Raw genomic sequence first — 16,755 nt, forward strand, 5'->3', positions numbered from 1 at the left:
AGATGGTGGGATAATAAACTAGATGTTAACTGAATGGCCTATAAGGCTTCCTCCAATTCAGTGATTCTAGAATCTTTTTGCTTACTATCAATTTCCAAAGGAATATTGGGATTTTGTTTTTCATAGATGAAACAACTGAGGGAAGCTTTGATTTTTTAGATAAAATTATGAGGAGAAAAGAGGTTTTGCCATGTGACTAACAAATTATAGACTTCTTGTCGTTTTGATAGAGTAAATATTCTATACATTAATGGGAGCAGAAATTGCACTTTTTTTCTTTTAAAATTCAGCATGAACTAAGCCTGAAATAGATGTTTTCTTAGGCAATTTTTTTTAAAAAAAAGCAATTACGCATGAACTGGATGCTGATATAACACAGAAACCAGAAATAGGTAATATCAGCATACTAAATGTTTTTTGTTGTGCTGACTGGAATTATAACTTGAACACACATACAGGTCATCAGGCTGCAGAAGGTTGGCCCTGTCACTCCTAGATAAGTCTGAACCTAACCAAGTGTCAGTAAAGCATTTGGTATGTTGTGGAGCAAAGATAGACATGTTCTGCTGCAAAAAATATTACTATTTGGATTACAAAATAAGTCAGATCCTTCTCTGTTTTCATTTAATACATTGTAAGTAGTTCTAAGAGCTACTTCATCATTTTTCTCCACCATCTTCCTATCATAAATTATGAAATATATCAATTTCTTATACTTGGGATAGATGTTGAATTAGATAAATTCATTGTGCAAGACTCCTTGTGTTCCTATACTGTGTAGTTATTAGTGTATATGCTTCTTTTTCATTTCAAAGATTAAGAATATATAATGATGGATATATTTGGCAGTTTAATTTTCTCCATAGCTGCTTTTTAAAATCTGAGATTTTTTTTAACAATTACAACAAAATAGTATATTTTATCTGAATGAAATCCCTAGCAAATATGTACTTTCAAGTCCAACTTGTCTTTGAAATACTGTAAATGGAAAAACTGTCTAATTTCAGAGCTGAAAGTGAAATGAGCTAAATGAAGAGGAACAAATATCAAATGAACATTCATAATTATGTGTATAATAACATTTCTTGTCTTAAGTGTTAAATAGAATGTATGTTGCACAATGCCAAATTCCTGCTCCTGCTCTTCCTCCTTTCCTCCACACAAAAAAAATTCAATATATCAAAAGTTGTAATATATAGAGGTCAGAGGGAATAGCAAGGAAGGACAGGAGGAAAAATCACTACCAAGACAATAGTCAGATAAAAGAGTCTTGAGAAAAAATGTAACCTGAATAAATATGTCAGAGAAGACCCATTCCTGTGAAATTCTCATGAAGGTAAAGGGAGGGAAGCAAAAAGTACATTCAGACTTGCAAAAGTTTGTTATTATAGTTTTACAATAATAATAGTATTGACCTACATAACACTGAATTCCTAGTCTGATCTATCTTGAAGTACTACATAATGAATAATCGTATGCTTAAAATTCTAAACCTTCACATGAAAATATTGAAAACACAGTTAGCCATTGAAAGTCTGAGTCCTTTAAATTTTGTATAAGATACACAGAGGGGTATAATACCTACTATAGAGCTAGTTATCAAACACGATAGCACTAATAATAATCAGATATGATAATTATGTACTAAAGTCTTCTGAGATATATAGCCATATGTAGTTTTCATTCATCTTAATGGGGTTTGTAAGGAACAACTTTTGACTTTGTGAATTTTTGTTCAATTGTCAATGCCTTACACTTTTCACAATGCATAAGCAAGTATTTTCTTCTTCTTACAAAAGGAAGTACAGATTGCATATACATTAAATCTCTCAGAATTGGGCTTTAAAAATCCAGATAACCATAGATGGCAGCAAAGAAAAACACAACATGCCTGCTATCTAGTATCATCTACAGCTTTGTAATCTAGACCTGGCCCTCCTAACATAAGTTCACCTAAGGTGAAAGAGTGGCTATGTTTGTTCTTTGCCAAGATAATTTTAGGAAATGAAGAATGAATTGGTTAAAGTTCCTAAAATGTTAAAGTCTAGGGATTTTATGGATCTGGTCATATCCAACTGCAGCATGCTAAAAATGGTTGCTTAAAACAATTTAATCAAGCCCACCTTGTAGTAATTAACATTATCATATGAGAAAAGCATATAAAAGAGAGGAAGTGCAGTATGGAAAGGGCTTTTTTTTAAAAAAAAAAAATAGTACATTTGTTTTGATTTTTTTTCTATCCTTTTGCATTACCAGTACTTCAACCTTAATATTCTTCAGGGAAGATAGTTCAAAAATTCAGGTATGTAATAAAATTTGTTTGTATACAGAATACACAGATTATTCTACCCGGTGAACAAAGGAAAAGACTTTGGCTATGACAACATTGGTAAATTCAGTGAAGTACATAGAGAAAGACAAAAGATTGACATACTGTCATTCACTCACACTTCATCCTTGCTAAGTCAATCATTAGAACTGAGCTACAACTTGGTACAATCAAGTGAAACAAAAGTTGTAAAAATGCTCCTGGTATATTTCAGTACACTCAGTATAATCCAAAGTCTCCTTGTGCTCCTCAATAAGAATAAAAAGATCAATAAAAAAAAACCTTGGAGCTGATGGCCAAAGTATCTGAAGAATACCAGATTGGTACAGTATTGAATTTGTAATATTTGCTTTGGTCAAGAGCCAGTGGTCAAAGTGTGGGGTTTGGACTGACTCAAATCTGTTTCAGGTATATTCACAGTTGTATAAATATACTGGGTAACTTTGGGTTAGTCATTGTGCCTCACAGTATATGTTACAAAGCTATTGTACTAAGGGTAAAATTAAACAGTAATCTTTATGCAAGCCACTTGGAAGTCCTAGAGAAAATATAAGTCTCTATATCTAACAAATATATGCTTACTGATATGTGTTTACATATAAATTCATTCATCATTGAAGTTTCTATGACGGAAACTCATTAATCATTTTCTATACAAAAATTTCATAAGGTTCTGGTCAAAATTGGTACCCAAAATTGTGAAATCAAACCAATAATCAGAGATGGGGGGGGGAATAGAGGCAGACAGACTGCCTGCCTATTGGAATCTTTTTCCTGAAATAAGTTTCAGGAGGATAAACTGAATATATGAGAAAATCTGCCGGTTAGGAAGATTGAGTACTATATAATTATTGAAAAATAATTAAGTCCTATTATTGAGAAATAACAGCTCTGTTTAGATTATATTGTACACAAACCAGACCAAGTCCCTGTCTCACAAATCACCCAAAATAAATTTATTCTGTAACTTCAGAAACTGTTACTAACTTGAAAGATGATAAAGAGAACAAAATTGCACCTCTTGAAAATATTTAGATAACTTTCTCCAACTGTCAATATGTTTTCCAGGAATCCAGGAGGCAAAAGTATCCATCAGGGTTTTACTTACTGGCTAAACCCCTCAGTTAAGCAAAGATATTAAGTATGATGACTGAAACAGTGATACAGCATTAACTGCTGAAGCCCTTTAAATATTTCCAGACATACTTTCTACAATTGGCAGAACACTTGTTTTGTAAAGCATTGTCCTGAAGTAATAGCATAGCAACAGCAAGTTAAAACAGAACTGAGCCAAGTTAATAGAGTTTAAGCTGTTTGCTGCATAATAGTACTCACATATACATTCAATTGGAATGAAATAAACAAAAGGTTTGATGGAATTCAGCCAGTTTGCACCAGTTTGGCAGAACCGGTAGCAAACTTTTTGTTGCCCAGGCCCAGAATGGACTTCCGGAAGCAGCATCCACACACCGGTTGTTCATATATTTGAATCCCACCACTGTGGATCTTCCTAAGGCAGTGGTTCTCAACCTTTTTAATGCCGCGACCCCCAACTGGTCGTAAATCGAGGACTACCTAACCGGTCGTAAGTCGAGGACTTTCCCTGCCCAGGAGCATCGCGCATGCGTGGTGCCATCCCCTGTGCTGGCCAAGGTGTAGCTGGCAAGTGGCAGAGACGGCACAGGCCGACCACCGGCTGGGCCACCAGCTGGCCCAGCCCAAGGGAGGTAAGGCACCCGCTGGGCCCCACGCATGCCAGCAACCCTCCCAGCGCCCGCCGGCCTCCCACCTCCCACCCCTGGCCCTCTTTTACTTAAATTTTTAGTAGTTGCTCACAGGGAGGGGTGGAAGCTTCCAGATAGCTCGCCTTCATTGCAGACAACTTGCAGCACCGTTTGCAGAATGGGACTTTTGGTGGGCTCAGCAGGGCAGAGACAGCCTGGACAATTCCTATTGGCTTTTGAAAGCCAATAGAATTAGACTCTATTCAAGAGAGTCTATTCTATTGGCTTTCAAAACCCAATAGAATAAAAGGGAGTAGCACAGCTAAGGAAAGGGGGAAAAAATGGCGGACTGCATTGTTTGGCGACCCCCATGAAATGGTTGTTTGACCCCAAATGGGGTCCCGACCCACAGGTTGAGAACCACTGTCCTAAGGTGAAGTTACTGGGACAACAGTAATTGTGCTTCCTTTCTTTAATCATCAGTGGCTTCCACTAATTTTAAATCCAGAAAGCCTTTCTCTGGTACACAGAGGCTATAAATGCCAAATCAATTATCAACAGATAATAAAGTCCATGTTTTACAATCAGCAATGCAATGTTTTACTATCCAGAATGTAAGCCAATAATATATAGCTCTGCTAAATGGAAAATGCAGATATATTGTTTAAAAAGGGGCTGCCTATGAGATGATGGATCATTTCGGCTGAGACCTTATAGCTATGTGTACAAATGTTTTGAAAATATCACATGATGTAACCATGTGTTTAAAATTATAACCAGTTAAGTTCTCTGCTAAGAAAAATATGTGGGCAATTTATGAAATGCACTCCAGGATGGAGATGTCTTAAGTAAAACCAGATTTGAAAACACTCCCTCCTTTTTTTCCTCTGGAAACATGAACTTAAAAAGTTTTGCAGCCACATCTGGAGAGCAGAAGTAAAGAAGGGGTGGTCTGACCTAATACCAGCCATCTTCTGAAAGAACAGCATTATTTCTGGGCTGCAATGACTGTGATTAGAGATTGTCCTTTTAAGGCAACAATCCTAAAGATTGCTATGGGCAACAATAAAGCATTCTGTAGGCCAACATCTGCTATTTGAAAGGATGATAAAATGACTGGTAAATTTGTAATTTTACACACACACAAAAAAAACCCTCCCCCAAAACCCTAAACCAATTCTAATAACAAAACAAATTCATAAACTGTTACTGAGGTTTTGCTTAAAAAGTGAACAGTACAAAATTATTGTCTTTATGTACAGTTTTAATTATGTCTACTCAGAGATAATTCCTGCTAAATTTAAGACACTATAAAGTGCCAACCTTTAAGACACTGTATAACTTTATATGATTTCCTGAATTTACTGAAAATTAAGGCCTAGTTTCATAGTATTATACGACTGTGTATTATGGACTAACTTGAAATGTTATGTAGCGAAATGTCATGTACTGCTACCATTCATATATCTATATGAATTTATTTAAAATATCCATTCTATTGTACTGTAATTTTCTCTCTCCCACTCCAGCAGTAGTGTCTTTAGAGAGGTTTCTACCTATAGAAAATATAACATAACACTTAACAGAAATCACAAGTTGTAACTAATTCTAAGAGTATTATTGCTATAATTAAAACCAGAAAGCTGGAGTACTGTATATGATCCCTCATTTTTTTCTTGCAACGCAAAGAATAAATACCTGAATTTCTTCAAAGAATGCTTCCCCTAAACTCAAGGCACATGCATACAACAGCAATGACATAATATTGATTTCATAAAATTTAAACATCTTTTCCTTTCCTGAGCATTATATCTTTATTTTAAAAGTACAAAATCTTTCACAGATGGCTAATAATGCCGATTTGGAGGAAAAAATACCAACAATATAATAATAAAATGCTGAAATATGCTATGAACAGATTGAGACGCAGTGCATCCTAAAGGAAGGGGGGGTGGGGAGTACAGATGGGTGTCAAAAATAGCCAAGTGTCAGATCTGCTCAAGTATCTCCATTCTGGCACATGCTCTCAGTCACAGCTGTTAGGGTATTCTCTGTATCCAAGTGCAAGGTTTTCTAACACTCAGAGCTAACATTAAGACTCTCTCTTCCCAAGTCTCACTTGTACATCATTTCTGTTTCCTGTTAAAAAGTCTGCTGGAAATTAAAAATTTATGTAATTATTAAATTCCGCAGCACTGATAAATGTCTATAGAAACAAGTGGAGTTCAACCCCTTTTTATTAAAGATGCATGGTGATTTAACTAGTAGGTAGATTAAGTAATTTGAGAGCCAATAATTTAATAAGTTTAAAGATACAGATACTGTACATAGATAAGCATGCTTTGGCCACTCTGTGACAACATAAGTGTCACAAAACTATTTATTTCTAAGACCTTCTTTATACCAAACATAACATTCCAAAGAAACATTTATAGTTTATATACCCACACATGCAGAACTCCTGTAGAAAACATTGTAGCATTTCAATGTGAAGGATCACTGCAGTCGTAGCTATGTTACTAATTAAGCTTACTTCTCTCAGAATATAAAATCTGCACATTATCACTTCCAGACAAAGAGATAAAACTTGTATTTCCTAATATTTGGTTGATATTTATTCAAATTAATTTGCCTGCATCAATTCTCAGTCTTGTTCTATGAGCACATGTATTCACTTTCTTGATTTGGGACTGCAATTGTAACAAAAAACATGTCAGTGATAAAAATGACCAGGAATACACATCCTAGAAGAAAATAAATTCTTTAAACACTGGCAATACCTACATACAACTGTGATCAAAGCAAACTGGCAGATACTATTTCAAAACACCATCTGTGATGGGTACACACTCTTCAGCAAAGAAAGCATATTTTCTTCTCCCCCCACTCCTCCCCATAATAATCAGTTATAGAATCACTCACTGTTATTTAAAATCTATATATAAGTAATTTAATTATCATTACTTGAATATGTTGTTGCAAATATACATGTACGTTGCAGAATATCAAGAGAAAGATTCCATTCTTCCTTCATTTACAAAAGATTCTCTCTTCCTCTCTCACACACATACTTCCCTCCACCCCCCAAATCCCTTCACATAATTTACTCGACACCAATGACATATTTCCACTGGCAGTACCATTTATCAATTAGGCAAGAGGTCAAGGTCCAAGGATAATATTATCAGGAGGAAACTGACATTCTAAAAATTTCCACTTCCATAACAGTTTCACTCATTCAGCAGATATGCAATTTTAAGGAGATGTTAAGGAAAAATACAGTTCCAATATTCAGCTGCTGCTTGTGAAAGGCAGCGGGTTGGTTTTAAGTGCAAAATCAGATATAATTTGCTGTATTCCCTCTCACTTCATGTCTCTAACACAAACAGCTTTTCCAGGAGCTCATTGTGAGGACTTTCCTCACAATTACACAATTCCTCCTTCCTTGATGAAAGATTTACAGATAAAAGAATATAGTCAAACGTAAGAAATAAAAACCCCTTTTTTTGTCACAAACTCACTGAATTGTACATTCACAGGCAGACAGGCTGGCCACTGCCTTTTCTTCCTTTAATATTCAGCATTCCAATTTATTATATCCTAAATAATCCTTGTCTTTCTCACACACACATTCGCTCACACACTTTACACAGTCCTCTACAAATAGGATGCAATTCACATTTCAAACTATTCTTTGCGCATGCTAACCTCAAGGTCTTCAGTTTGTCTGTCAAAAAAAAATCTGTCCATGAAATGATTAGTGCTTAGAGGAAAATCAAGAAAGAAAGAGAAAAAGGGGAAGAGGAGGAGGGTCACTTACCAGGCATTATGAATAAAACAGAGCCACAGTAACCGAGTCTCTCCTAAAGGCGAGGTTATTTAGGTCTCAGTGCCTCCTGTTCTGGAATGAACACAGAGAAACAAGGAGGGCCATCCTAACTGATTGTGCCTCTGTAGCTGGAAGCTGGATGCTGGACTCATACATTTGCAAAGACAGATGGAGAGCTGACACTCTGTATTGCACTTGGAGCAGAAATGTGAATGATGACAGGAGCACATGTGGCCTTGAACCCAACCCCGTCTCTTCAGGCAGAACAATGACAGGGATGGGTGTGCAAATTATCACAGTCCGCCCCCCCTCACAGCTGACTTCTTCTACTGTACCTTTCACGGCAAGTTCCAGAGGACCAAAAGAATAGATAGCAAAATGCAGAGTGATAAAGCTGAACACTGAATTATTCATTTTCTCCCTCTTTAAAAGTTAACCCTTTCTTCTAGAGGCAGGATCTATTAAAAACCTGCACTTCCTTCTCTTTTTTTCTTCACAATTAATGTCTATAAAATGTTAAAAGGGGAGGGGGGAGCTGAACCTGGACTGCTAATTTTAAAATGCAGAAGCAATGGGCTTAAACATAGGAGTTTATTTTTGCTGTTGAGATATGATTTTTATCACTATGAGCAGAGTATCAAAATCATTCCTTTTGTCAGGTTCTCAATGGTATGTATAAAATAGAACACACTTAAAGGCAGTCCAGTTTCATTTTACCACAATACATTTAACCCCCCTGGGATTCTAGCATTGATATGCTCAAAACATTTGCAGCTTATTCTCCCTCTCCCTTGCATATCAAACTGTGGGAGATGAAAACAAAAATCTTCCCTGCAAAGCTTTTTTCAAAAGCTAAACAATCATGTTCTTCCCATTTTTTTTATTTCTGCGTGCCTCTTAAATGTTTATTCTTCCCATGAATAACATATGCCTGACTAGGTTCAATGCACTCTTCCTTATTAAGCTTTAATGGACACCATGATACATAAAACTACAAGTCTTTGTTACAGTGCTTTATCTAAAGCTGCCTATTTTCTTCTCAGCAGTCTGTCTTCTGTCCTTTGTAAAGCATCCTCTGCTTCATAGGCGAAACAGAAGCTTGATCCTCATATACCTTCCACAATGCATTCAGGCTTACGCAAAATTCCAAGCAAGAGGAAAAGCCAACTCTATTCACTCATCCACTATCCCCTCCCATTTAAAAAAAAAACAAAACCCAAACCTCACCTTGTTTCCAATTTAAACTCCATTCAAACAAAGCCATATTACTGCTTTCTGTTTAAACATTTCCCCAAATTTATGTGCTCATGTCAATTTACCAGGGAAGAAAAGCCATTTAAATATGTCACTATATAAAGGAATTTTTGGGACCTTAATAAAAATTTAATTACTCAATGTGTTATTTTCATTATCTTTTTATTCCAGGAAGGAAGGAAGGAAGGAAGGAAGGAAGGAAGGAAGGAAGGAAGGAAGGAAGGAAGGAAGGAAGGAAGGAAGGAAGGAAGGAAGATTATATAAGTAGGAATTATCTTTGATGAACTACTTGGCACTTTGAAGCAAATTGATTATTCTTGCTATTGATCATGCATTAAATGATGTACTGTATTCCGAGGAATGTAGGAAATGAGAACAAAACTCTTATAAAGCAAAAAAGATTTTCAGACATTATCAGCTAACCAGAAAATAAAAATGCAAAAGAGAACATGATGATAATATTTATGTAATGAAGTGTTTAAGAGAGATCACTACTTCGTTATTTAAGTTTTAAAAGCAAATACATAAGGCTATGCTTCAGATGTAAATAGGGGGGGGCATTTTTGCTAATGGAAAAACAGTGTTTCATCACTGCACAAGCAAGGCAGATGTAACTTTAGAAACAGAGGAAAGAAGAATGGGTCTAAAAGTACCACACATTTAAATAAAATAGAATTGTATTCAATCTTAAAAGTAGGTCAATATCAACACATTGTAAATCTTTAAACTATGGCTCAGAAAATTGAATGCTACCATATGCTGTGTGATTATGCATCTTTTCTATGTGTAAAAAGGCTTTTTAAGCTGTTATCTGACTACAGTAATTGCCGTTTAAATTGATCCACGTCAACAAAAACTAGATCCCTAGAGATTCTCACCTAGAAGACTACTTATGGAAGGGAGTTCACAGAATGCCTGTACATCTGAGGCCTACTTCAGCATTTTCTCAAGCATCCAGATGCCCCTCCATCTCCTCCCGTATTTAATACTCAGAGGCAAGCAACCTATTTGCCAGTTCTCCTTAAATAAATTCTTCTGGATTTTTATTTTTATTTTTAATGCACTTAAGCAATGCTGTAACAGTTTTTGTTTTGTTTTTCATGAAACAAGTCCAAAATAAGCAACAGCCATTAAGAACATCTGAATAATGATTAACAGATCCAAAAACTAGCAGTATTCCTTACCTTATTTGCACAGAATCCTCCCATTAATACAAGAAACATGACTGATTTTTCTTGCATGCAGAGAAATTTAATGTACGTAGAAAATTATAATGCCATAAAATTATCCATAGGAGAGAATATTCTTACATGCTAGAGCCTTAAGCCTATAACTCTTTATGCAATCAGGTGCACTGAAATTAATTTAGGCATAATAAAACAATATGCAGGCCAGGACAGTGGCCTTTAGCTTGAAAACAGACACCTTTCCCTCTATTCCTTATACTAATTTACTACAATAGATGAAAGTCCCTTGAATTGCGTACATACAGTAGTTGATGAAAGTTCTTTGTTATCAGTAGCTATGGAAGAAAACGCTTTTCTGAGGATCTTTCCAACTTCCCCTCTCTTCTCCTCACATACTGTTGTGATACACTGTGACTTCACATAGCCACTATTAAGTGAGTTAATTCAAAGGCATTGAAACCTCATTGATCCTAATTGAAAGCAATATATCCAACCAAATAGTTTTCTATCCCATCTGTTCTGGTCTGCCACCAGCTATTCAATTCAAGACAATTAATAGTTTCAGATAGTCTGACTGACCCAATAAAGGCACTCATTTAAGCAGGACTGCATTAACAAAGTGAAAAACTTAGGGCAAAATGGGTTCAAATGGCACATTTTACTCCTACTTGGCATTAACAAAGCTGAATAATGCTTATTCTGACTTTTTATGTGCAAGGCTTGATAAACTGAATGAGAAGGCACTCAATGATCAGGCAACGAGCACTGATGAATGGTCATTAGGACACCCCCACATCTAGAGCAAAGCTACTCCATGAAGCTTTGCCAGCTGAAAAGAACACTCAGTAATGTCCACTTGCTTGTTCCATTTTCCTAGTCAAGCCACTGGCCACCAAATGAGGCTGACATATTGGAAAATAATATTTTATGGGTGACTGACAAGTGAAAAAAGAAGCATTCATTGGACTTTTGAATTATGATTTGCTAGGTTTTGTCAGATCCCAAAGATTGAATTTTCCACTCAGCTGGAAGTCATCAGTGTTTTCACTAGAAATTTTACTGACAAGGCAAACCCACCTAACAGATGAAGTGTTGAGGTTTTTTGTGGAGAAATTCCTTTTGGATGCTTTCCTAACTTTATTCATTAGACTGTCACTGTGATGTACAGTAAACACAATATCAAATGAAGTCATCTATTAATGTCTTGCACTGAGTGACAGTGTTCCCTATTATATTTCTCTAGCAAATTTCTATGTCACTTTTCTTTCGTTAAAAAACATTGAAAATGATTTCCCAGTAATGTATTTTGTCTTATTTCATATTAAGATGAAAATTAGATGTGTCACACCTTTTACGAAAGATAAATCTGTGTGTAAAGACCTGCTTTTAGATATCATAACTATACTCAAGTTAGAACATAAATGTTCCAACAGAGATCAGAGACTCAAATAATTGATTTTCTTCTTAGTCCTGCCATGACACAGTATCTACACTAAACCTTTAACAAAGACAATTTTCTTTCACTCAAAAAATCATTAAAATAATTCATGATGATGTGTGATTTGTATTTTCAATATATATCTTGAAGAAAAAAGAATAATGCCAACAGAAATAAACACTTTATTTCTTTACAAAGTGGCTATATTTGGAGACCAGCAAATATGTATTTTTATATATGGTGGGGCGAAGGAGGGAGAGTTTTTTTTTTCTATTCTCAATATGCTTTGGGATAGGAGGGAATCAGGGAATCATCATATATAATAATTTTGAAAGAGATCTTAAGTATTAAAATGTACACTATAGACATATACAGATATCTTAGAAGGAGGCCAACATTGGTTATGATGCTGACAAATGTAACATAAAGGCAATCTGGCTACACATTGAATGTAATAAATAAAACCTAAATCCAATTAGTGAAATTATGAAAAATTAACACACAACCTAAAATTGTATACACACAATTTAAGCCATTTCAAACTGGAAATAAGCTACTGTCCAGAGTATTATAAACTGGACATTATATAAGTAACATAAATATTATGAATAATCAATTACAATCTTGCAACTTACTTTGCAAATTGAAAGGGACTAGACAACTCACACACATCCTTTCAGTGAAACAAATGGTATATCTTTAACTTTATATTCAATCATTAATATATAATATAAGTATCTGTAGCCTATCATACAGACTTCCATATAACCAATGAAACTAATGTTTAGAAATCTTATTCTGAGCACAAATACAATCTCGCAAACGATTTGAATCTCTTATATCTGACATTAAAACTGATTCATTGTTGTTTCATTATACATCCATACAAAGAAAGGCCTTCGGTATGCTCAATGCATTATAGGTTCCAAAAGAGAATACAGTAATTCCTTTATATAAATATTAGTCTTCTTTTAATTTTTTTTAAAAAGGACCATTTTGATGTTTCTGATGTGTTTTCACCCTTTTGAGAGGAGATTGCAATGGAACAGAGAACTTTTTTTTTTGTTCCAGTGTCACCACCTCCCCATTCTGACAGAGAGCAAGTTAGTTTTGTTAAAATGCAAAGGGTTGATAGTGTATGCTCCAGTGAACTTTCCCTCCTCTCAGCACCAGAGACAAAAACCTGCAGCTCTGGCAGCCATCTGGACAGATTTTTCTGAATACTTGCTCCACACCACACTGCAAGCAACGTCATTCATGAGATACCAATTTCCTTCCCCACCCCCATTTTTCATTTTATTACAACAATAAATGCTAAAAACGGTGGTGGGCAGCATGTTTAAAGAGAACAAAAAGAGTTCAAAATTCTCCACATATGGAGAAAGTTTCTAACTTTCACTAAAGATTGTTTAAAATTTAGAGTTACAGGGAGGGAGAACTGCAGAAAGACTGAAGTTATATAATCCATATATTAACACATCCAATTGGATTTGAACAAAAGTAACCAATGTCAGCTAGATATGGACTTTCTTATGTCAAATATTCTACAGAAATATCTCTGTACACAATTACCTATTTGGGTGGCACTGCTGTTACTTACATCACCTGTTGACAGTTTGCAATGGAATTAAGAGACAACTTTCAACTAACCCATTTAATGTCAAAAAGTTATATATTTAGATGAAATTGAGGCAGAGAGCTTAGTAATTGCTTTGAAATAGTATGTTTGCTAAAGAATCACTAAACTGAATGAATACAGGAAGCAAACCTTCGATATCTATTTCTTCTTTGAATATATTGCCTTTTACAAGGATGTTATTGATATAAACTTGAAAGATGGCTTTACTCTTGAGTAGGATCTTGTGTTTCAGTTATATGCAGCTCCTTATTAAAAGGGATTAAGACATTCTTCATAAAATCCACCAGGTGGAGCAAATATGCAATACTATAGAGCTCTACATAAATTCAGACTATGCTACAATATATTATAAGGGGAGGCTGCTACTTAAGGATCACTTTTCCTTTTCCACTTTTTTTTCTATTTAATATATCCATTTGCTACGCTCTAGGGCTCCTACCTTATACACCAATGTTATCCAAATGTCTTGGTTAGTGGAATTTACCTCACTGGAATACATTTCTCATCATTTGTCTTTAAATTATCCCAGCCAAAGTCCCAGGCTTTGGGAAGTGGCTATGGTTAAGTTACTAGCTTACACTGCAGAAGACAAAAAGAAAATAAATGCCATTCTCTGTCCTCGATTAAAGGAGGACAGGACAGCTTTCCAGCAGCTGTTGATGGTTGGGATCAAGTGCACAGCCACTTGGTGTGTGGTGCTTGTTTAAGATTCCTTATACAGATAAGTCTTCATTAGTGCAGTTCGAAAATCCCATGCACAATAGTTGAATCTGTACTATTTGAAGTGCTATTTCTATGGAAAATATGGTAAATGGTTCCAGCTTGATAAAAAAAGTCCATGAAAATGTTCAAACATATATGTTTACATGTATGTTCATATGTTTATATGAAATATTGCAGTAAATGATAAAAAGAATGTACATCTCATTTGAATTTACATGACTATATGAAGTCACATAGAAAGCAAAATAAAAACAAAACAAATTACTATAGATTCAGGCATTCCAACACCATCCTATTTTAGTGTTGCTATGATCACATCCATACCATTCAGTTACATCAAATTTTTGCTGAAAAGTAACGATGAGCCTCTTCTTTTTAAAATTTATACTGTTTTCCTCTAATGGAATCTTTCTCTTTTTCATACTGTACACAAGAAGATTAGCAGCATCTAAACCCCAACTGTAATTGTGCCTCAACTGTACACAATTCATGTTAAAACAAATATCACATTATTCAAACTCACACTAATTACAACTCTCTTGTATACATATCAGCCTGAGTGTTGCAGCATTGCCATTCTTTCTGTACTTCTGAGTAATATGAAAATACTATATGGAAGACATCATCATCTTACAGTAAACTTAATTTCCCAAAGAATGATCCTTAACAATGCCTTAGTAAGGCCACAATTGGAATACTGCATCCAGTTTTGGTTACCACGATGTAAAAAAGATGTTGAGACTCTAGAAAGAGTACAGAGAAGAGCAACAAAGATGATTAGGGGACTGGAGGCTAAAGCATATAAGGAATGGTTGCTGGAATTGGGTATGTCTAGTTTAATGGAGAGAAGGATGAGGGGAGACATGATAGCAGTGTTCCATATCTCAGGGGCTGCCACAAAGAAGAGGGAGTCAAGCTATTCTCCAAGGCGCCTGCAGGCAGGACAAGAAGCAACAGGTGGAAAGTGACCAAAGAGAGAAGCAACCTAGAACTAAGGAGAAACTTCCTGACAGTTAGAACAATTAACCAGTGGAACAACCTGCCTCCAGAAGTGGTGAATGTTCCAACACTGGAGGTTTTTCAGAAGAGACTGGACAGCCATTTGTCTGGAATGGTATAGGGTTTCCTGCCTGAGCAGGGGGTTGGACTAGATGATCTCTAAGGTCCCTTCCAACTTTACTACTACTATTAATTATTATTATTATCATCATCATCATCATCATCATCATCATCATCATCATCGTATCTTTACTATGAGTGCCTTTATTGCAATTTGGGCTTGTCAAATTACTTTAATGGTGTCACAAAAGCTTCTCAAGTCACATCTGTAACCTATCCTAACTCATTTAAGAAACATATAGCTTTTGTTAAGGATTTATTTCTCAATTTCATACAGGTAATAGCAATATCACTTAGACTTACATACCGCTTCACAGTGCTTTACAGCCCTCTCTAAGCAGTTTACAGAGTCAGCATTTGGCCCCCAACAATCTGGGTCCTCATTTTACCGACCTCGAAAGGATGGAAGGCTCGGCCTACGACCAAAATTGGGATCAAAATTTCCGTTGCTAAGTAAGGCACTTGTTAAGTGAGTCATTTCTGATTTTATGTCCTTTTTGCCATGGTTGTTAAGCAAATCACTGCAGCAATTAAGCGAATCGTGTGGTTGTTAAGCAAATCCAACTCACTCCCACTGACTTTGTTGTCAGAAGCTGGCTGGGAAGGTCACTAATGGCAATCATGTGAACTTGGGATGTTGCAACCATGATAAATATATATACCGGTTGCCAAGTATTGAAATTTTGATCCTGGGAAGGTGGTGCTGCTGCAATGGTCGTAAGTTCAAGGACTAGTTGAAAGTCACTCTTTTCAGTGCCATTGTAACTCTGAACTGTCATGAAATGAATGGTTGTAAGTTGAGGACTATCTGTATAGTAGATTTTCTCTAATGACCTCAAGTATTGCAGTCATTATTGATGGAAATATGCTTGATGAAATCAGATTTGACCTAAGGTAGCAGAACAGTACTAGTATACTGTAATAAAATATGGGAGAACAAAGTTACAATAAGTTGAAGTAGCACATCTCTAGGCTCCTCCCAGATAAGCTGCCTTGTGCAGTAGTTAGGAGAAAATCAACAATAATGTATGATATGGATCATGTTCTGCATAAGTTTTCTCCACAACAAACCCTCAGCTTAGTCACCTGCTAAAATTTCTCCTTTTGAGGTAAGCTAGTGAAAAAGTTCAGAGAAGAGCAACTAATATGATCCAAGGCCTGGAGACTAAAACATAGGAAGAACGGCTATAGGACTTGGGGTTTGGCTAGTCTAAAGAAAAAAAAAAATAGGCATGACATGATAGCAGTATTCCAGTATTTGAGAGGCTGCCACAAAGAAGAGGGGGTCAAATTATTCTCCAAAGCACCAGAGGGCAGGACAAGAAACAATAGTTGGAAACTGATCAAAGAGAGAAGCAACCTGGAATTAAGGCGAAAGTTCCTAACAATTAACCAGTGGAACTACTTGCCTTCAGAAATCATGGGTGCTCCATCACTGGAGGTTTTTAAGAAGAGACTGGATAGTCACTTGTCTGAGATTCTATAGGTTCTCCTGCTTCAGCAGGGAGCTGGA

General features: G+C 35.8%; 1 protein-coding gene across 5 annotated transcripts in view; it reads right to left on the reverse strand.

Moving 5' to 3' along the window:
- Window positions 1-16,755, reverse strand: part of RUNX1T1 (RUNX1 partner transcriptional co-repressor 1) — a 175,259-nt gene that overhangs the window by 116,398 nt on the left and 42,106 nt on the right. The window contains exon 1 of one of the 5 annotated variants that reach the window (XM_039353960.1): window positions 7,874-8,244. The exons of the other annotated variants lie outside the window; for them this stretch is intronic. Coding sequence (XP_039209894.1) covers window positions 7,874-7,880 — 7 coding nt within the window. The 5' untranslated portion in view covers window positions 7,881-8,244. Of the gene's footprint in view, window positions 1-7,873; window positions 8,245-16,755 lie in introns of those variants that run through there. 5 annotated transcript variants of the gene reach the window in all.

The sequence above is a fragment of the Crotalus tigris genome, unplaced genomic scaffold (assembly GCF_016545835.1).
Source record: "Crotalus tigris isolate CLP2741 ecotype Arizona unplaced genomic scaffold, ASM1654583v1 scf7180000018541.849907, whole genome shotgun sequence".
NCBI lineage: Eukaryota > Metazoa > Chordata > Lepidosauria > Squamata > Viperidae > Crotalus > Crotalus tigris.